Source organism: Narcine bancroftii, chromosome 8 (assembly GCF_036971445.1).
Source record: "Narcine bancroftii isolate sNarBan1 chromosome 8, sNarBan1.hap1, whole genome shotgun sequence".
Taxonomy (NCBI): domain Eukaryota; kingdom Metazoa; phylum Chordata; class Chondrichthyes; order Torpediniformes; family Narcinidae; genus Narcine; species Narcine bancroftii.
Window position 1 is genome coordinate 47,510,502 of NC_091476.1, and position 21,461 is coordinate 47,531,962.

The 21,461-nt window shown below is 44.0% G+C and overlaps 1 protein-coding gene and 1 long non-coding RNA gene across 10 annotated transcripts in view; one reads left to right on the top strand and one right to left on the bottom strand.

Moving 5' to 3' along the window:
- LOC138740661 (uncharacterized) overlaps positions 1 to 21,461 on the bottom strand; it is a 174,583-nt gene that overhangs the window by 87,598 nt on the left and 65,524 nt on the right. Inside the window, exon 5 of the long non-coding RNA XR_011343101.1 lies at positions 17,612 to 17,741. This is a non-coding gene — a long non-coding RNA (uncharacterized lncRNA). The remainder of the gene's footprint in view (positions 1 to 17,611; positions 17,742 to 21,461) is intronic.
- The window catches only part of LOC138740660 (transmembrane protein 182-like), a 101,156-nt gene that overhangs the window by 40,807 nt on the left and 38,888 nt on the right, over positions 1 to 21,461 (top strand). Inside the window, exons 5-6 of one of the 9 annotated variants that reach the window (XM_069893635.1) lie at positions 2,540 to 2,644; positions 2,916 to 2,998. The exons of 1 other annotated variant lie outside the window; for it this stretch is intronic. In XM_069893635.1, the coding sequence (XP_069749736.1) occupies positions 2,540 to 2,634 (95 nt within the window). In that variant the 3' untranslated portion in view covers positions 2,635 to 2,644; positions 2,916 to 2,998. Of the gene's footprint in view, positions 1 to 2,539; positions 2,645 to 2,841; positions 3,172 to 3,444; positions 3,773 to 21,461 lie in introns of those variants that run through there. 7 more of the 9 variants (XM_069893636.1, XM_069893634.1, XM_069893633.1 and 4 more) reach the window with 7 other exon arrangements.

A 21,461-nucleotide genomic window follows, 5' to 3' on the forward strand; every position in this document is an offset into this window, starting at 1 on the left:
CTCCAAGTTAATGACCTTCCTTTCTATTGTGTTTACCTCTTCTCTAACCAACAACGCTACCCCATCTCCTTTTCCTTTCTGTCTATCTCTCCTGAATATCAAATATCCCTGGATGTTGAGCTCCCAGACTCGGTCCCCCTGAAGCCATGTCTCTGTGATCCCAACTATCTTTTTTTTTTTTTTTTTTTCTTTGGCTTGGCTTCGCGGACGAAGATTTATGGAGGGGGTAAAAAGTCCACGTCAGCTGCAGGCTCGTTTGTGGCTGACCAGTCCGATGCGGGACAGGCAGACACGATTGCAGCGGTTGCAAGGGAAAATTGGTTGGTTGGGGTTGGGTGTTGGGTTTTTCCTCCTTTGCCTTTTGTCAGTGAGGTGGGCTCTGCGGTCTTCTTCAAAGGAGGCTGCTGCCCGCCAAACTGTGAGGCGCCAAGATGCACGGTTTGAGGCGTTATCAGCCCACTGGCGGTGGTCAATGTGGCAGGCACCAAGAGATTTCTTTAGGCAGTCCTTGTACCTTTTCTTTGGTGCACCTCTGTCACGGTGGCCAGTGGAGAGCTCGCCATATAATACGATCTTGGGAAGGCGATGGTCCTCCATTCTGGAGACGTGACCCATCCAGCGCAGCTGGATCTTCAGCAGCGTGGACTCGATGCTGTCGACCTCTGCCATCTCGAGTACCTCGACGTTAGGGGTGTGAGCGCTCCAATGGATGTTGAGGATGGAGCGGAGACAACGCTGGTGGAAGCGTTCTAGGAGCCGTAGGTGGTGCCGGTAGAGGACCCATGATTCGGAGCCGAACAGGAGTGTGGGTATGACAACGGCTCTGTATACGCTTATCTTTGTGAGGTTTTTCAGTTGGTTGTTTTTCCAGACTCTTTTGTGTAGTCTTCCAAAGGCGCTATTTGCCTTGGCGAGTCTGTTGTCTATCTCATTGTCGATCCTTGCATCTGATGAAATGGTGCAGCCGAGATAGGTAAACTGGTTGACCGTTTTGAGTTTTGTGTGCCCGATGGAGATGTGGGGGGGCTGGTAGTCATGGTGGGGAGCTGGCTGATGGAGGACCTCAGTTTTCTTCAGGCTGACTTCCAGGCCAAACATTTTGGCAGTTTCCGCAAAGCAGGACGTCAAGCGCTGAAGAGCTGGCTCTGAATGGGCAACTAAAGCGGCATCATCTGCAAAGAGTAGTTCACGGACAAGTTTCTCTTGTGTCTTGGTGTGAGCTTGCAGGCGCCTCAGATTGAAGAGACTGCCATCCGTGCGGTACCAGATGTAAACAGCGTCTTCATTGTTGGGGTCTTTCATGGCTTGGTTCAGCATCATGCTGAAGAAGATTGAAAAGAGGGTTGGTGCGAGAACACAGCCTTGCTTCACGCCATTGTTAATGGAGAAGGGTTCAGAGAGCTCATTGCTGTATCTGACCCGACCTTGTTGGTTTTCGTGCAGTTGGATAATCATGTTGAGGAACTTTGGGGGACATCCGATGCGCTCTAGTATTTGCCAAAGCCCTTTCCTGCTCACGGTGTCGAAGGCTTTGGTGAGGTCAACAAAGGTGATGTAGAGTCCTTTGTTTTGTTCTCTACACTTTTCTTGGAGCTGTCTGAGGGCAAAGACCATGTCAGTGGTTCCTCTGTTAGCGCGAAAGCCGCACTGTGATTCTGGGAGAATATTCTCAGCGACACTAGGTATTATTCTATTTAGTAGAATCCTAGCGAAGATTTTGCCTGCAATGGAGAGCAACGTGATTCCCCTGTAGTTTGAGCAGTCTGATTTCTCGCCTTTGTTTTTGTACAGGGTGATGATGGTGGCATCACGAAGATCCTGAGGCAGTTTACCAACTATACCATATTCATTAATAGCTATCTGCATATTCAATTCCTCCTTGCATTGAGACACCAAGCCTTCAGGCTTGTTTTTTTCCACCCTCTTATCCCTTTTACCATTATGTTGAAAAGTGGCCCTTTTTGATGTTTGCCCCAGGTTTACCTGCCTGCCACTTTTACTTTTCACCTTTCTACCTTTTGCTTCTACCCTCATATTACATCCTTCCATCTCTCTGCACTTGTTCCCCCCCCTCCCTGCCACATTAGTTTAAACCTTCCCCAACAGCGCTAACAAACAAACTCCCTAGGGCATTGGTCCCGGCCCTGCCCAGATGTAGACCATCCTATTTGTACTGGTCCCATCTGCCCCAGAACCGATTCCAATTTCCCAAGAATCTGAAACCTTCCTTCTTACACCACTGTTTAAGCCACATATTCATTCTAACTATCCTGTTATTTCTACTGTGGGTAACTCGTGTCACAAGCAGTAGCTACAATGGAGGATATTCAGTTGAAAGGATCAGATGGTATTAAATGCATTTTAATTTTGCTTCTCATTAAAGAGGAGAAACATTTCAGATGTACTTGCTTTAGTCTTCAGACTGTGTTTGAGACAATATTCAGACAATATGTCATTTTGTATGTGCACAGGGTATCCGAATCTGTAGAAGTCATCGACTTTCTGCTGGTTTGACTGCTTTTGAGTTATTGTTTTGCAGAATTGTGTCATGAAAGCTTCCATCTTTCCCACTGTACTTTGATCATTGATCTACAACGTCTGAGGCAGCAGTTTGGAAAGAGCCAAAATAAATAAAAAAATCAAGGTATACTTAAATTTTTCTGCTTCAGAAAGAATGATGACATTCACATAAAAGATGTCCTGCTATGGGCCCCACGTACTCAAAGTGCAAACATTTAAAAAAAAAAATTCTGTTTCCTAATAAATGTATGCTTTCCCATCTTGCTATGTCCTCCTTCTAACTGTCCCCCAGCAGTCTTCCCTAATCCTTTCTTTTTTTAGTATAACACAGTATCAAGCCCTTCAACCCACAAGCCACTGCACCCAATTAACCTACAACCCCGTATGTTTTGAAGGGTGGGAAGAAGCCGAGACACCTCAAGGAAACCCATGCAGACATGGAGAGAATGTACCAACACTTTACAGACAGCGCTGGATTTAAACATGGGGCCGCTGGTGCCGTAATACTGCTGTGCTAACAGTGGCCACCCTGTAACTGTAACAACAGTTCCAAAGTACTTTTAAGATGTAGAGCAGCATTAGAACAGCAACAATATGTGTATAAGAGAAGACTTTGATTATAATAAAAATATAAAAAATATTATATATTTATTAATTGTGTCCATCCAATTATGATATTTGTTGACTTGATGCTCAGTGGAAAAGAATTCCCTCTTCAAATGTAGGGTCTGAAATTTTAACAATCATTCTACCTATTGAAGTTCAAGGAAAATATTGCTACTGATCTTGCAACAAAAGCTAAAGTAAGTCCATCTGGAAATGGTCCTGAAGGATGGTGGGAACAATGGCGTCATTTAAATCAGTCTGATTTGGTTTGAAGATTCTGAGCCTGAAGGTGTTTTGTTGACTTACTTATTTTCACAGTCTCAAAGAATAAAGCTGGATCTCAAAGATGGACACGACTGACACTGATTTCAGATTTATTGTCAGCGTACATACATTTCATCACATACAGCCCTGAGATCCTTTTTCTGAAGGTGAGGCAGAGTTGCTACTTATTGGAAGTGTAAAATAACTGTACACAGTGTAATCATGGTTACAAATAAAAAACTGTAAAGCAATAACAAATGTAAAGAAGCCAACTGTGCAATACCGAGAGAATAACAAAAAAATCACAAGTAAATAAGTAAACCCAAGTAAGAGTCCTTCAGTGAATCCCTGATTGCAGAGTCTGAGGGGTAGCAGCTGTACCTGAACCTGGTGGTGCGAGCCTTGTAGGGCCTGTACCTCTTTCCTGTTGGTAGCAGTGAGAACAGAGTGTGTGCTCATTGGTGTGGATTTTTGATGATTGCTGCTGATGTACTTGATGGTGGGGAGGGTTTTGCCAATGATGACCTGGGTTATGTCCACTACCTTTTGCAGATCTTTTGCTTAGGGATAATGGTGCCCCCATACCAGACCATGACGCAGCGTGTCGGCACACTTTCCACCACTCACATGTAGAAAATTTCCAGGGTTTCTGGTGTTAGATAGCCAATTGTTGGAAATAGAACAAAAACAGAACTGAAATCAGATAGCCAACTTTTCCATTGGCACTCTAAAGTCAGATACTTCCTCCGTTAGATAGAAAGATGGTAGCAGAACTGTTTGACACCCACCAGTAGGTGTGAAGTACCAATAGACCTGATGTCAGAAGTTTGATTCGATCTGAAAGAGCATCAAACAGAAATGGCAGCAGGTGTCTTAGTTGTAGATCTTCAGTGTGGACAGAGTTGTCACTTGATCTGAAGTGAATGGACCTGACATCAGATGCTCTTTCATTGGAAATAAAAATGGGACAGACAACATTAAATGTTCGACCACCAAATTAGAAACCTGGATTGACAGGAAAAAAATCCACAGCTGCCTAGCAACAGATCTGAATCGTTTACATCAGATTTTTAACCATTGGATCTAAAATGCAAACAACCCCTGTCGTCAGATGCTCAAGGTCTGGTTTCCACAACAACGTGACCACTTTGCTGAACTCATCTGTTTAGCCTGGAAGAGTGACATTTAGCTCCCAGTTGTCTGCCGCTCTAATTCTCTACCCCTCCCTCCTCCAGAGTTCAATCAGAGTTCTCATTACTCTGCCCCAACAAGGTCTAATGTAGGTTGGAAAGCATCATCTTCTACCTTGGTATGTTAGACCCTGCAGGATGCAATAGTGAATTCAACAATTTAAGATGACCACCTCCCTAGTTTGTGTCAGATGTAGTTAATTTTGAAGTAAAGGGGCCACAATGAGTAATGTGAAGCTAGGGGTGCAAAGTTTTCTTTCCGAGGAAAGTGCAAGTCTGGTTGTAGTTTGCATGGTTTTTCTGAGGAGTCTCACGAGGAGGCATATTTGTGATGCAGTCCGGCAAGAGGGAACCCACTTTACGATATTACTGCTGGTGATAAATGCAAATGACTGAGGCAGTCAGGAACGTTTCATGCATCTACGTTTCTCCAAAGCCATTGACCATGGACTTGATGACACAAATATCTGGATGCAAAGCCCTGGACCTTTAAGGCCAGAATGCAAAATTGAAGGGAAGGTGCAAGTCATGTGGACCAAAAGATCACAGTCACAGATTCATACACCACGATACAGGCCCTTCAGCCCACTTTGTATGTGCTGGCCATCAAGCACCCCATCACAAATTTCCAATGTCATTCAGCACAGCACATGATAAACACAAGGACCATAGACACACACAGCATGGAAATAGGTCCTCTTGGCCCATCTCACCAATGCTGTCTGTGAAGCCTATCTGCACTAATCGCATCTGCCTGAACTAGCGCGCACACCCCCACTCCTTTCCTAACCAAGAATCTGACCTGCCCAAATGTCTTTTAAACATTGTAATTGTATCACTCTCTGTGATGCACTGTAGTGACAATAAGCGGACACAAGATTCAAAGACTGAACAACAGGCTTTATTCTACTTAAAATCTCTGCTGTAGTTAACTGTAACTCCGTGACAAATTTGTCTTATATCCTGGCAGATGATTGGCAGCCGGCCAGGTGGGGCTTGGTCCATTCAGGTTGGCCGATTGACAGCCGGCCAGGTGTGGTCTGTCCTCTGATGATCTTCCTGCAGGTACACACGTCACCCCCCTACAGAAGGCTAGGGGTGTATCACCACACTCTCCTTCACCTCCTCTTGCAGTTTGCTCCTGATAACCACTGCCCTAATATGTTAAAAACATAACCCTCAGAATGCTTTTAAATTTCCCCCCCTCTTAACTTTGACCTATTTCCTCTGGTTCTAAACTTGGGTGTCTTTGGAAAATTATTGAACTTATCTGTCCTCTCTGCCCATCGTAATGTTGTAAAGCTCCATAAGATCGTCACTCATCCTCAAGTGGGAACAAGTCCAGCCTATCCAGTCTCTCCATTCCAGGTGATTCTCTTCTGCACTCTCTCTGTTGCCACCACATCCCTCCAGCAATGTTGTTGCCAATGCACTTTGGGAGGTCAGATTCTGGCAGAACATTACAAAAGGGCTTTAGGAGCATTAATGAACAGAGAGGCCTTGGGGTTCAAGTTCATAGTTCTCTGAAACAAAGACACGGGTGGATAGGATGGTGATGAATGGATTTGGTATATTTGCCTTCATAGACAGAAGTACTGAGTCTAAGGTAAGGTGGGGATTGTACCAGCATGATGCGACTGATTCCATCACTGAGGAAGATGGCGTTGTTCCTCTCTCATTTCTCTCATGGTCTGTCTCCTGCAAACCCAGCAGTGGTCAGTCAATCACAAACTTCCACTATCTTTGGGAAGGGTGGACATTTGCATCAAACTTGTATTTTTCCCCACCTTCAGCGTGTCTCCAAGATTTTCCTATCCTTTAAAGTACTTTTAAACTGTTGCAATGTAGGAAATGGTGCAGGGAACGTGTGTCACAAGATTCTTCTGGCAACAATGAGTGGAGGAATAAGATGAGAAAATTTACTGATTTCTAATTAATAGAAGATAAGGTTTTGCCAGCAAAAGGATATTAGCATTTTATTCTGCTTAAATTACAAACATGATATCTAAGTGCAGTAACAGATTCCAGACAGAAGAGAGCAGTGTTGGCTACATTTTCCAATGACAGTCTTCGCATGTTGGAGGGGAAGTTCAGCCAGATTACTTCAACTTTTTTCAACCACTTTTTCCAATCTCAGCTGGAATGCTTGCAAAGTAAAGATATTTGGTGGTATCTTTTAGCTTTGAGAATGGCTCATGCAGAGTTTCCTCTCATGGAATTTGCAGGTTGCATCACCTTTAACAAGACTAATTACAGAAGTTCATGTCCATCTAATTGAGGGCAAGGTGAAAGGAACACCAGCCTATCAGGTGTAAAGAAACAGGAATCTTACAGATTTCTCAATGAACTCGGAGGGGTGGTGGGGGGGGGGGGGGGGTGTTTCAATGACAAAAATCAATCTGGTGGAGGAACTCAGGAGGCTGAGCAGCACCCGTGGGAGAAACAAATTGTTGATGCCCCACATTGAAACTCTTGATCAAGATTGATTATGGAGAAGGGAGTTGGCCAAGATAAGGAGGGGAGGTGGGAGGGGCAAGGAAATAAACCAGGGAAGGGTGATGGACAAATGTGTGCATCAGGCATGGAGTTAGAGGCAGGTGGTTGAAAAGAGAGAGAGAGAGAGAGAGAGATAGGCACAGGGAGAAAGAGAGACAATCTGGAGAGAACTGAGAAGAATGCAAGAAGAGTAAAAAGGAATTAATATAGTAAATGATGGTTGATGGTTGGAGCAGACTCAGTGGCCAAAAGCCTCATTCCGTGCAGCATCTCTCTATGGATTTGTGACTGCACGAATCCCATTTTATTCTGCCCACCTCCCCAATCACTCTCATCAGATCCTACCACTCACCTGCACACTTGGGCAACTTGCAATTGCTACCAAAGAGATTTCCTTCCCTCCCACAATTCAAGTCCGTGCCCATTTGGTTGGTGGCATCTGCAATTGAACCAGGTTAAGATAGAACAGGGCAATTGGCTGATGCACTCAACGGCACAAAGGACAGCTCCTTCCCCGCTTGCATCAGATTCCCGAATGAACAATGAAGCAAAGGGACTGCCTTGTTTTAACTTTTTCTTTTTCTTGCACTATTAATTTTGCAAGATGGTTCATTTAAATGCTTGGCTGCTGTAAAACAAATTTTGTGACATGTTCATGCCAATAAATTCTGATTCTGATGAGACCAACACTGAAAACCATTGTGAGTGGCACGGTCAGTATACTAGTTTCTTTGGCTTGGCTTCGCGGACGAAGATTTATGGAGGGGGTAAATGTCCACGTCAGCTGCAGGCTCGTTTGTGGCTGACAAGTCCGATGCGGGACAGGCAGACACAGTTGCAGTTGGGGTTGGGTGTTGGGTTTTTCCTCCTTTGCCTTTTGTCAGTGAGGTGGGCTCTGCGGTCTTCTTCAAAGGAGGTTGCTGCCTGCCGAACTGTGAGGCGCCAAGATGCACGGTTTGAGGCGATATCAGCTCACTGGCGGTGGTCAATGTGGCAGGCACCAAGAGATTTCTTTAGGCAGTCCTTGTACCTTTTCTTTAGTGCACCTCTGTCACGGTGGCCAGTGGACAGTATACTAGTTAGTGCAACTCTATTATGGTGCCAGTGATCAGGGTTGGAATCTGGCACTGTTCTCCCCGTGACCTGTGTGACTTTTCTCCAGGTACATTACTCTGGTTTCCTCCGACCCTCCAAAAAGGATTTTCTAATAAAATTAAATTTTAAAAATCATCACCCAATCTCCCCCTTCTGAGCCAAGTGATAGAAGGAACTACTATGGACACTGTCCTGAGAAACTCCTTCGGAGACACTGAAGAGCATCAGTTCACAAGACCCTACTGAGGAGAAGATCATGGGGTCTCCCCTCAATAACATTTACCGGGAAGCATTACATACAGAGACCCCAGATTAATTCTGAGGATTCCTTCCACCATCCATCAACCTCTTTGACCTACTTTCATTGGAAGGAGGTTCAGAATTTTCAAAATGGGTAGCAGGTTTCTCTCTCAGGCAGTGAAACTAATTAATTATACCCTGCCCCCTTTGAAGTATAGTTTATTAACTTTGAATTATGTTTTATTAATTTATTAACAGTAATATTTAATTTTATGTGATATATGCATTGTGAATGAACCATGGTCCAGAGAAATGTAATTTTGTTTGGTTGTGTATTTGTGTACAGTCAGATGATAATAAACTCAAACTTGAACTTGAAGTCCTGAAGGCAGGATGATTGACCTTCAACCTGCACAACTTTTGTGAGAGGTATGACTCCAGCCATTGACCCCATTTTTTTTTTAAACTATGGCTCCGTGAGACCCCACTCTGTCAAATGCTGCGCTGTTGCCGAACTTTCATCTCATCTCCGGAATTCACGTTTGGGCTGAGGGCTTCATGGTGAAGGGACTTTTGGCAAAGAGTGATCATGACATAGAACATAGGCAGAGTCAAGGTGCCTTGGCCTACAGAGTCTGTGCCAACCAACACTAATTCCATCTGCCTGGCTGGGCTCCATATTACTCCATTCCCTGCATGTTCATTTACCTGTCACCTCCCTCACCAACATGTTCCCAGGCACCTCCCACTCTGTCTCCCTTATCCCCGTTAAACTTCCTCCCTCTCATTGAAAACTATCCCCTCTAATATTCAATGTTTTAAAAATATTTTAGTTCTGGAGAAACAATGTGATAACCAGGCCCTTCTGACCCATGAGCCTGCACCACCCAATTACACCCATATAACCAATTAACCTATGTCTTTGGAACATAGGAGGAAACCTGAGCACCTGGAGGAAATCGCACAGGTGAGAATGACAAATTCCCTACAGACCGCTGCGATTCAAACCAGGGTCTCTGGTGCTGTAGTACCTTGGAGAGCATTTTGGCTGTTTCATCATTGTCTGGTACAGAGGTGTTCAGGACAAGAAAGCACTCCAAAGGTTTGTTAACTCGACCTGCGACATCATGGGCTCCAATCTTTACTCCACTGAAGACATCTACGAGAGGCAGAATCTTAAGAAAGCAGCCTCTATCCTCAAAGACCCCCACCACCCAGGCCGTGCCCTCTTCACTCTGCTACCATCGGGAAAATGGAACAGGAGCCTAAAGATAAGCACTCAGCAGCTTCTTCCCGGCTGCCATCAGATTCCTGAATGATCAATGGACCAAAGACACTGCCGTACTTAGACTTTTAAATTTATTTTAGTAAGGTGGTTTATATAAATGTTTTCACTCTGACGCTGCTGCAAACAACAAATTTCATGGCTTGCTCATGACAATAAATTCTGATTCTGAATAGCGTTGCACTAACCGCAACACTGATCATATTTCCACCCTAGGAAAAAGGCTTTGACCATTTCTTCCTAACTCTGTTCCTAATAATTTTACATCCATCTGTCACAGAGAGTAATCCAATGTTGACCAACCCCTCCTTGAGGCTGATACTCTCTAATCCAGGCAACATTCCGTTGAACCTCTTCTGCACCCTCTCCAGAACCTTCCTGTAATTCAACGAACACAACTGCACATAATTCTCTAAATGTGGTCCAATGAAATTTTGATGCAGCTGCAACTTCTTGATGTTTCTATTCGGTGCTCTGGTCGATGAACATTATCGAGAGATAAAGAACATAATCATTCTTTATCTCTCTCTCTCTAGAATCTCTACCTGTGTAGCCATTTTCAGACAGCTGTGGACTTGCACCTCAAGATCCCTTTGTACATCAATGCCATTTACTGTGAACTTTCCCCATACATAATAATATAATTCTACAATGTGATAAAATTATAAAAGTGATTTTAATCTGAACATAAGGTGTCAAACATGACTGGAGAGGCACAAGATGTGAGATGGCCATTGGTAACCTGGGAAACTACATTAGAAGATATGATGATGTCCAAGTAATGGCTAACGGTAAAAGATAAAGAATGCATTGTTTACAAACTTCATACACACACACACACACATACTTAGTTCCTGACTTATGACTGTGATTGGGACTGAAAAATGGGTGGTGTGAGGAGCCAAGAGGACAGTCATTGGTGACAGGATGAGATCAATGAGCTGGATGATAGGCAAGAAATGGAAGATGGGATTTAAGCATGTAAAATGTGAGGCCGTACATGTTGGGAGAATTAATAAGCTTGGGACATACACGATGAATGGTAGGACCCAAGAAAGTATTGAGGAACTGCATGTCCATGGATCTCTGATCAGCAGAACAGGTGGGTGAGGTGGTAAGGCGGCGGTCAGGATACTTGCCTTCATTGGTGGGCACTAAAATTTAAAAATGGAGGTTATAATGTAATTTATGAGTTCATAGGGCAAAAGAGTAACCAGGAAAGATTAGGGCCCATGAAGAACAATAATGTGTGTGTGTGGAGGCATGGATGAGGTTCTGTATTAATACAAAGGAAATGGGTTGGAGACTTTTGTGATGGGGAAGGTACAAGTCTCCATAAGTAAAGAGGGGGAACTTGCTGCCTTGGGCTTAAAGCTAATTCCAGGGCTGGATGAGATTTATCCCAGGCTGCACTGGGAGACAAGGGATGAAATAGCTGGGATTCTGCTGGAGAACCCAAAATCTTTAGTTGTCTCATAAGGTTTCAGATGACTAGAGGGTGGCACATGTGCTCCCCTTTGTCAAGAAGGCCAGAGAAAATCCTGTAAACACAGACCTGTGAGATTAACATCAGTAGTAGGAGAGTTATTGGAGAAAATTCTGAAGGATACCATTAATGGTCTCTCGGAATGGCAGATAATGATTGCTTGTGACAAAAGGACATGAGTGGAATTAGGCCATTTGACCCATGAAGTCCATCCTGCTATTCCATCAAGACTGATTTACTATCCTTTATAACTCTAATCAAGAGTCTATCTACCTCCGTCTTAAATATATCCAATGACTTGGCTTCCACAGATGTCCACAGCAATGAATTCCACTGATTCAACACCCACTTTGGTAAAGAAATTCCTCCTCATCTCTGTTCTAAAGGGACATTTTTATATTTCGAGGCTGCAAACCCTGATGCCAGGCTTCCCCACCATTTGCAACATCAGAACATCACCATTGGAAAAACAGACAAGGGTAGTGTTGTTGTGAACATGGAACCTCCCCCTAACCACTGCCTGGGCTTTACCATCCCCTCCAACCTTCCCCTCTGAATGCTCTGTCCTCAGTAGAGGCCTCACCTTCGTCCCCCTTCACACACACTTCAACGAGTTCTGCACACACCATGATGTTGAACTCTTCTTTCATCGGCTCCGTCTCCATGTTTACTTTCACAACCAGGATTCTCCACCCCTCCCCCCAACCCTACAGATCTCTGATCCTGATTTAAACCTTTCTCCTCCTATTGGACACCTCGTTCTGGTTTTCTGCCGGCTCTGGACCTTTATATTTCCAACTGCCATCGTGACATCAACCATATTGACTTCACTACTCCTCTGACTCATTCCAATCTCACCCCCCCCCACTCATTCCAATCTCACCCCCCTCTCACTCATTCCAATCTCATCCCCCCTCTCACTCATTCCAATCTCACCCCCCCTCTCACTCATTCCAATCTCACCCCCTTGGAACTCCTGGCCCTCCACTCTCTCCGCACCAATCTGAACCTCATCATCAAATCTGCAGACAAGGGTGGTGCTGTTGTGGTCTGATTGAAGCCAGAAAACAATTCTCAGACACATCCTCTTACTTACCCCTCCAATAGGACCCCACCAAAATTCACCAAACCACTGTATTATGCACCATCTCTGAACTCATCCCTTCTGGTCACCTCCCTGGCACAGCCTCATACCTTATTCTTTCTCAACCCTGTACCACCCACTTCTACCTCCTACCTAAGATCCACAAACCCAATTGTCTGCATGTTCCTGCCTCACCAAATTTGTCTCCGCTTATCTTGACTCTATTTTGTTCCCCCGGTCCACTCGCACTCCATCTATATCCAGGACACGTCACACACCCTCCATCACTTCAACAACTTCCATTTCCCTGAATTTGATCACCTCATGTTTACCACAGATATCCAATCCCTATACACCTCCATCCCCTTTGTTTCTTTCTGGACAGTAGACCTAACCAGTTTCCCACTGCAACACCACCATTATTCAACTGGCTGTATTTGTTCTCGCCCTCAATAATTTCTCCTTTGGCTCATCCAACTTTCTTCAGGTCAAAGGGGTAGCCATGGGTCCATGCATGGGCCCCAGCTATGCCTGCCTTTTTGTTGGCTACAAGGAGCAATCCATAGTGCAACCCAGCTCAGGCAAGGCCCCTCAACTCTTCCTCCGCTACATCGATTACTACTTTGGTGCTGACTCATGTGCCCATGATGAGCTCATTGACTTCACCCACTTTGCTGCCAACTTCCACCCCAACCTCAAATTCACTTGGTCCATCTCTAGCAACACCGCCTCTTTCCTCGATCTCTCTGTCTCCAGCTCAGGAGATAAACTTTCGACAGACATCTTCACCACATCCTCCTCTGCCATTTTTGCCACCTACTACATGATTCCACCACCAGACAAATATTCCCCTTTCCTTCCTGCTCCACCTTCCACAGGGACCGCTCCCTCCGTTTCTCCCTTATCCACTCCTCCCTCCCCCACCAATTGTCCCCTTGATCACAGGAGATGCTCCACTGGTATCCACACTTGCTCCCTCACCACCATTCGGGGCATCAAACAGTCCTCCCAAGTGAAGCAACATTTAATTTGTGAATCTGCAGGGATCATCTACTGTGTCTGGTGTTCCCACTGTGGTCTCCTCTACATCGTAGAGACTGGGTGCAGAATGGGAGATCGCTTTGTTGAGTACCTCGGCTCTGTCTGCTGCAATAGAGTGGATCTCCCAGTGGCCACTCCCATTTTAATTCCCCATCCTATTCCCTTGCTGCATGTTTGTCCATGGTCTAATGCACTGCCAGCCAGACAGAGACCACCTGCAAATTGGAGGAACAACACCTCACTTCTGCTGGACTCCCTCCAACTGGATGGCAATAATATCGACCTCTCTGGCTTTCATTAAAACCAACCCCCTTCACTTCTTCCTCTTTCGCTTCCCCCAGATTTGTCTCTCCCTTTTCCCTGCCTCTTTCTGCATAGACATGATCAATTCTCACTTCTCCCCTTATCCTATCCAATGAGCACCATTTGTTGGTCTGGACTCCTCCCTCAGCCCAGCACTGTCTGAATTCTGAGATTTCCTGCTTCTGGCTCATGCTACTTATTCCTTGAAAGGCTCAGGTCCGAAAGGTCAGCAACATATCTTTGTCTTTTATGGAAACAGATAGACTAGTTGAGTTCCCCCAGTATTTCTGTGTGCGTTTATTACATTGACGATGTCTGCAGACTTTTGTGTTTCACTCAATATCCTCTCCTTGTCTATTCTATTTAAAACTTTCAGTATTCGAGAGGTTTCAATGAGATTCCTGCCTCATTCTTCTAAACTCCAGTGAGAACAGTCCCAGAGCCACCAAATGCTCTTCAACGATAAACCCTTTCATTCCAGGGATTATTCTCCAGATCCTCTACTGGACCCTCTCTAATGCCAACATATCCTTCCTTTGATAAGGATTCCAAAACTGCTCACAATATTCAAGATGCACGATTCCTTTTCTTGTCATATAAGATGGTAGAAGGTGCAATATTACACAATACTGCCTTCTCCTCGCCATAAGAAAGACAAAGAGTGGCCAGTGTCACCCAGCACCTGTTACAGTATGAGAGAGTGAAGGAAATGAGCGTCCCTTCAGAGTCACTGAGTGTCCGTGGATTTGCCTCCAGCTCTCCCGCAGCCTCTGCAGCCACACACACATACCTGGTCGATCCATCGGCAACCCGAGCTGCAGGTGCATTCACCCAACACAATCAGAAAGCCTTCAGAGCTGAGATCCCTTCAGGAGCCCTTCTTGCACCCTCTCGAATCCCAGCTCCAATACCAGAACGCAGCCCATACGGGGACCCTTAACTGCAAGTCCTGTGTCGTCTCACCAGTGCCTAAAAAGCCTCAACATTACTTCTTTGCTTTCAGATTCTATCCCTCTCAAAATGAATTCTAGCATTGCATTTTCCTTACCACTGTCTCTACATGCACAGCCTTCAGGGAATCTTGCACGAGGACTCCCGTCCCCCTCAGCACCTCTGATTTCTGACTGCATTTGCCCCTTTAGAAAATAGTCCACAGCTTTATTCCTTCCACCGAAGTGCACGATGATACTCTTCTCCCCATTGTATTCCATCTCCCATTATCTTGCCCAATCTCCTGACCTGTCTAAATGCTTCTACAGACTTGGTGCTTCCTCAATATTGTCAACCTTTCCTCCTATCCTTGTATTGTCTGCAAACTTGGCCCCAGACATACTTTAGAATTTTCTATTCAAGAGAGTTGTGGATGCTTAATCATTGGGTATGTTCAAGGTTAGTAGACTCTTAGATGATGATAATAAAAAGGCATGGGGAAAAGTGGTTCTGAGGTAAAAGATCAGCTGCGATCCAATTGAATGGCAGAGCAGCGAGCTATTAAATAGCTTCAACAACTGCTATTTCATCTCTTCATTTGTTCTCTTACATTGTGTAACTGATAGCACATCAGAAATACTTCACTGGCTCTGCGATGCTTTGAGACTTCTTGTAAAAGTTTCAATGTAATACAAGTCTTTCTTCTTTTGTGTGATGTGTTGAGAGGCGCAATAATGCTTTTGAGCTTCAGTGATAAGTAGAAATTCTGCCTGGCCCACAGGAAAAATAATCTCAGGTTTGTATGTGGTGTCATGTATGTACTCTGGCAATACAATTTAACTTTGGCTACTCTTCCATATTAATTCCATTTACAGCCATATAACATATAACAATTACAGTATGGAAACAGGCCATATCGGCCCTTTTCATCCGTACCGATTTACATGAAACTCCAACTAGTTCCACCTACATACTCTCTGCCCATAACTCTCCAACCCCCTCACATCTAACCTCTTCTTAAATGACAGAATTGACCCTTCCGGAAATACTTCTTCCAGAAGTTCATTCCACTCAGCCACTCCTCTCTGAGTAAAGAAACATCCTCTTATATTACTTCTAAAGTTTTGCACCTAACCCTCAATTTATTACCCCCTGTTCCAATCTCCCCTACTCTCGGGGAAAAGAGCCACGTGATCTATAGCAATGGTTCTCAATCTTTTTCTTTCCACTCACATACCACTTTAAGTATTCCCTATGCCATCGGTGCTCTGTGATTAGTAAGGGATTGCTTAAGGTGGTACGTGAGTGGGAAGATTGAGAATCACTGCTCTAGACCTAATTATTATTGAAATATTTTGTTGAGAAAAATTGTCATTGGCCCATTTCCTTTGGAGTTATGAAACCATGCACATAACAAGTCAATTAGGTACGATTAAAACAGTGGTTTCCAAACTTTTTCTTTCCACCCACCTCCCACCTTAAGCAATCCGTTCCCAATCACAGAGCACCTATGGCATAGGGAATATTTAAAGTATTATGTGAGTGGAAAGAAAAAGGTTGAGAACCACTGATCTATAGCCTTCTGAACTTGTTCAAGTACTCATCTAGATACCTCAATATTCTTATTAGAAGTCACCTTAGCTGGGACTTTTCTCCCTGGTGCATAGGAGGCTGAAGGGGAACTTTTAAGAGGTTTATATAACCCTGAGTGGCTTAGATAAGGTAAATAGTCACAGCTCTTTTACCGGGAGAGGGGAATTTCAAACTAGAGGGCAGAGATTCAAGGGGAGGGGGAAAAGATTTGAAATGAACCTAAGGGACACCTTCATTTACACAGAGAGAGTGGTGGACATATAGAATGAGCTTCCAGAGGAAGTGGTGGAGTTGGGTACAATTACAGGATTTAAGAGGTATTTAGACAAGTACATGGATAGGAAAAATTTAGATGAATATGCATCAAATATGGGATGAGCTTACTAAGCTTGGGTAGATAACTTGCTTGGCATGAAGAAATTGGGCTGAATGGCCTCTCTCTGTGCTATAAAACGCTATGACTTCTTAAATGTTGTTGGAGTCTCAATTTTTCCAGCCTGCTCACACAGTGCTTTCTCGATTCTAACGATCCCTCTGATGAACAGGTATTCATCCTCTGAACCTTTTATCCCTTACCCCATGCCCTCGAATTTTAGACACCTCTGCAGTGGGAAGATGTTTCCTCCTAGCTCATGACCTTGTATGTCGCGACTTGTAAAGCAGGTTTGTTCCTTGAAAGGTTTCCAAATTAAACCCATGTCTTTGGAAGTTCCTTTATTGAAAATTATAATAAGTTATAATAAAATTATAATAAAATTATTGCCTCATTAAGCAGTGCACAAAAGTGCTGGAGTCACAATGTTGGAAATTATGAACAATATGTGTAAGGTAATTTGCAGCAAGGTACATTATTTGGCCATTTTTCGATTTTCATCGGAGTCTCTAATTTGCAGAATAATATCCTAGTTTAATGCAGACCCCTCATCATTTTAGCTGACACTAGGTGGAGCCTTTCATTCTTGCAACGGCAGATCCGGCAGGGAAGGTGGCTGAGAGCAGAACGCAAAAAAGGCTCAGCACAGCTTGTCACATCCAACAGAGTCGGTTTGGCAGTACCACAATATTAGCAGCGATGTTTACACCAGCCGCAAGGATGATTGGTTAGGGGAAATAGAAATAGCAAACGCGTGACAGGTTGAAGACTGAATACGTAGCCCATAATCGAATACAGCAGCTCACATTTGGCATGCTGTAGAGAAAACACATCTCTTACTCCTGGCGTAATTTCAGTACAAAGGCACTTCGATCAGTGGATTGAATAATGCAGTGGATTCTATGCCAACGTAAATCGCGGGGACCTGTCAGCCTTCAACATAATCGTGACAGGGGCTTGGATTTTAACTGGATTTCCACAGGCACAATGTAGCCACAATAGCTGGGTTATTAGTTGACAAACTATACCATAAATACTCAGAGGTCTTCAAATTAAATAGACCTGTGAAATGCTTGGAAAGTTATCCACTTTTCTAGAAACTTACCTGTGGGATAACGCTTACTGACACAGCAGGTCGTAGGACTTTTTTGATGAGTGTCAGTTGTTAGTGAAAGAATGTCAACAACCCTGGATCCTCAAATCTCAGCATCTGTTTGAACAGATCCAGCCAACTCCTGGCAAAACACAAATAGAGCAAAATTAGTTACCCCATGGCTGAACTTCACATATAAAAGGGAAGTTTAGCAAAAATGAAACAAGTTATTTCAAAGTCAGAGTAATTTGTTGCTGTGGTGATAGGGGATTCCAGAGTTGGGGGACAGTAAAGAGGTTCTATGGAAGGCATCAAGAATCCCAGATGGTATATTGCTTCCCTGGCACCAGGGTCTGAGATATCTCAGATTGAGTTCATGGCATACTCAGGAGGGAGGGTGAGCAGCCAGATGTTCTTGTCCCTATAGGGCCTAATGACATGGGTAGGAAGAGTAAGGAGGTCCTGCAAGGAGAGTTCAGGGAGTTTGGCACTAGGTTAAAGGACAGGACCTCAAGGGTTGATCTCAGGATTGCCATGTGCCAGTGAGGTTAGAAATAGGAGGATAATGCAGCTTAACATGTGACTAAAGACATGGTGCCTGAGGGAGAATTTCAGGGTTCTGGATCGTGGGATTCTCTTCCAGGAAAGTGGGGCTGGTTTGAATGTGACAGAAGTATGTTTAGGGGAACATTTTGGGTCTAATGATCATAATACCATTAATTTCAAATTAATTATGGAGAAGGGCCTCGGGTTGAGATTCTAAATTGGAAAAAGGCTAATTCTGAAGAAGTGGGAAAGGATCTAGAATGCATGGATTATGATAAGTTGTTTTTGGGCAAGGATGTGCGAGGTAAGTGGAAGACCTTCAAAGATGAAATGTTGAGAGTGCAGAGTCAGGATTAAAGGCAAGGTTAGCAGGTATAGGGAACCTTGGTTTTGAAGGGATATTGAAGATCTAGCTTGGAAGAGGTGTATAGCAGGTATAGGCAATGGAGCAAATGAGGTAGTTGACAAGTACAAAAAAAATTCAAGAAAAACTTCAAGAAAAAAATCCAAAAGGCTAAAAGAAGACAGGAGGTTGCTTTGGCAAACAACATGAAGGAAAATCCTAAGGGTTCCTACAGATATATTAGGACCAAAAGGAAAATGTGAAGGAAAATCCTAAGAGTGAGAGGATAGCAAGGGACAAAATTGGTCCCTTTGAAGATCAGAGTGGCCAACTTTGTATGGAGACAAAAGAAAAGGGTGAAATCGTAAATGTCTTTTTTTCTTCAGTATTCACTCAGGAAATGGCAAATTAAGAAAACAGGCCATGAGATGATGAACCTAAACATATTAAAGAGGAGGAGGTCCTTCCTCTCTCACGGCAAATAAGGGTAGATAAATCCTCAAGGCCTGACAAGATATTCGCTTGGAACTTGAGGGAGGATAGTATAGAAATTGCAGGGGCTCTGGGAGAAATGTGTAAAATGTCCTTACCCACAGGTAGGATGCTGAAGGATTAGAGGGTAGCTCATGTTGTTCCATTATTTAAAAAAAGGCTCTAAAAATAAACCTTGAAGTTTTTGACCAGTGAACCTGACATTAATAGTAGGTAAATTACTGTAAAGTGTTCTAAGAGATTGGATATTCCAGTATTTGGATAGCCAAGGAGTGATTAAGGGTAGTCAATAAGGCTTTGTGCCTGGTAGGTCAGGTTTAACCAATCTTATAGTTATTCAAGGAAGTTACCAGGAAAGTTGACGAAGAAAAGGCTGTGGATGTCATCTACATGGACTTTGACAAGATCCCACATGGGAGGTTAGCAGAAAGTTTCAGATGTTTGATGAGGTAGTAAAATGAATGTGACATTGGCTGAATGGGAGAAGCCAGAGGGTGATGGTAGATGATTTCTTCTCAGACTGGAAACCTGTGACTAATGGTGCGCCTCAGGGATTGGTTCTGGGGTCATTGTTGTTTGTCAACTATATCATTGATCTGGATCATAATGTAGTAAATTTGGATAAGCAAGTTTGCAGATGACACCAAGATTGGAGGTGTTCTGGACAGCGAAGAAGGTTTTCAAAGCTTGCAGATGGATTTAGACCAGTTGGAAAAATGGGCTGAAAAATGGCAGATGGAATTTAATGCAGACAAGTGTGAGATGCTGCATTTTGGAAGGACAAAGGACATGCACGGTAAATGGTAGGGCCACTGAGGAGTGTGGCAAAACAGGGGGATCAGGGAATACAGATACATAATTCCCTGAAAGTGGCATCAAAAGGAGAGGTGGTTGTAAAGAGAGATTTTAGCATATTGGCCTTCATAAATTGAATTATTGTGTACAGGAGTTGGGATGTTACAGTAGAATTTTATAAGAAATTGGTGAGGCCAAATTTGGAATATTGTGTGGAGTTTTGATCATCTGGCTACAAGATTGAAAGAGTGCAGAGACAATTTATTAGGATTTTGCCCAGACTTCAGGAACTGAGTTACAGGGAAAGGTTAAACAGTTCAGGACTTTATTCTCTGAAGCGTAGAAGAATGCAGGGAAATTTGGTAGAGGTATTTAAAATAATGAAGGGGATAAACGGAGTAAATCTATGCTCAATGGAAAAAGTTATGATGCCAAAGGATATGGGTTAAGGGTGAAATGGGCAAAGTTTTGTGGGGAACTTCTTCACGCAGAGAGCGGTGGGAATGTGGAACAAGCTGCCAGCAGAAGTGGTGAATGTAGGCTCAATTTTAAGAAGAATTTGGATAGGTACATGGAAGCGAGAGGTATGAAGGGCTGTAGTCTGGTTGCTAGTAAGTGGGAATAGATAGAAAATGGTTTGGCACAGACTAGAAGGGCTGTGGGGACCTGTTTCTGTGCTGTAATGTTCCATGGTTCTAGGTGCTGTGCTTTCCTGACTCACACTTTATTTCAAGGAAAAATGCAAGAAGCTGACTTGGATCAACTTGGGTATTTGCACATTCTTCTTTGAGCATATGGCAATGATTCAGAGTCACAGACCTAGACAGCATGGAAAAACAGGCCCTTCGACCCAAGTTGTCCATCAGAGCTTGTCCCATTATCCTGCACATTGCCCACATTCACAATTCACCTTCTCTTTCCACCAACTGATTTTGTAACCCACTGTTGGATCATTCTTATAACATGAGTGTTGCTCACCAAGACAGTGGGAACATTCCATTATATAGAGCAAAGAAAAGTAAACAAACAAGTATAAGGCACTTAGTTCTTCCCAGTGGCAGATTAACTGCTATCCATGCCCTAGGCTGAGCTTTAGTAGGAACCCCCATTACCTTGTTCTCCCCTGCTCCATGGCCCCCACCCTTCATTGAATGGAATAAAGTGTAGAGGAGAATTCTGATGCCCTGATTGAGCATCTCAACCCAAAACATTGTCTGTCCCTCTGCCGCCAAGCCGGCTTGGTTCTCTGCTCTGGAAGTAGATAGCCATCAGGTTTTGGTGCAATCAACACGGTGGCAGGGAAGGCCGGCTCCTTGCACCCTCTCCCCTGTTGTTATCTACCACCCCTGTGCTCCAATCTGCAGCATCTGGGCACAAGCAGTGGCTGGTAATATAGAGAGATCGCAGCTATGAGTCAGGCCTCCAACTGGGCCAAATGAAGCCCAGCCAGAATCACCTGCTATTTTACAGCAGACGTGGTAAACACAGAGTGGGATGGCACATGGTTCCTGAAGAACCATAGAGACCACTGATATCCCCACCATAGCAGAGGCAACCACTTTGGGATGTGGCTGTGGCCCGATTCAGACAGCGTGGTGGTATTCACCTTGCTCTGGGCCTGAGGTGTTGATGGGTAACAGTGTCCACAGCTAATGTGACTATGGCAACATTTGCTACCAATCTCTA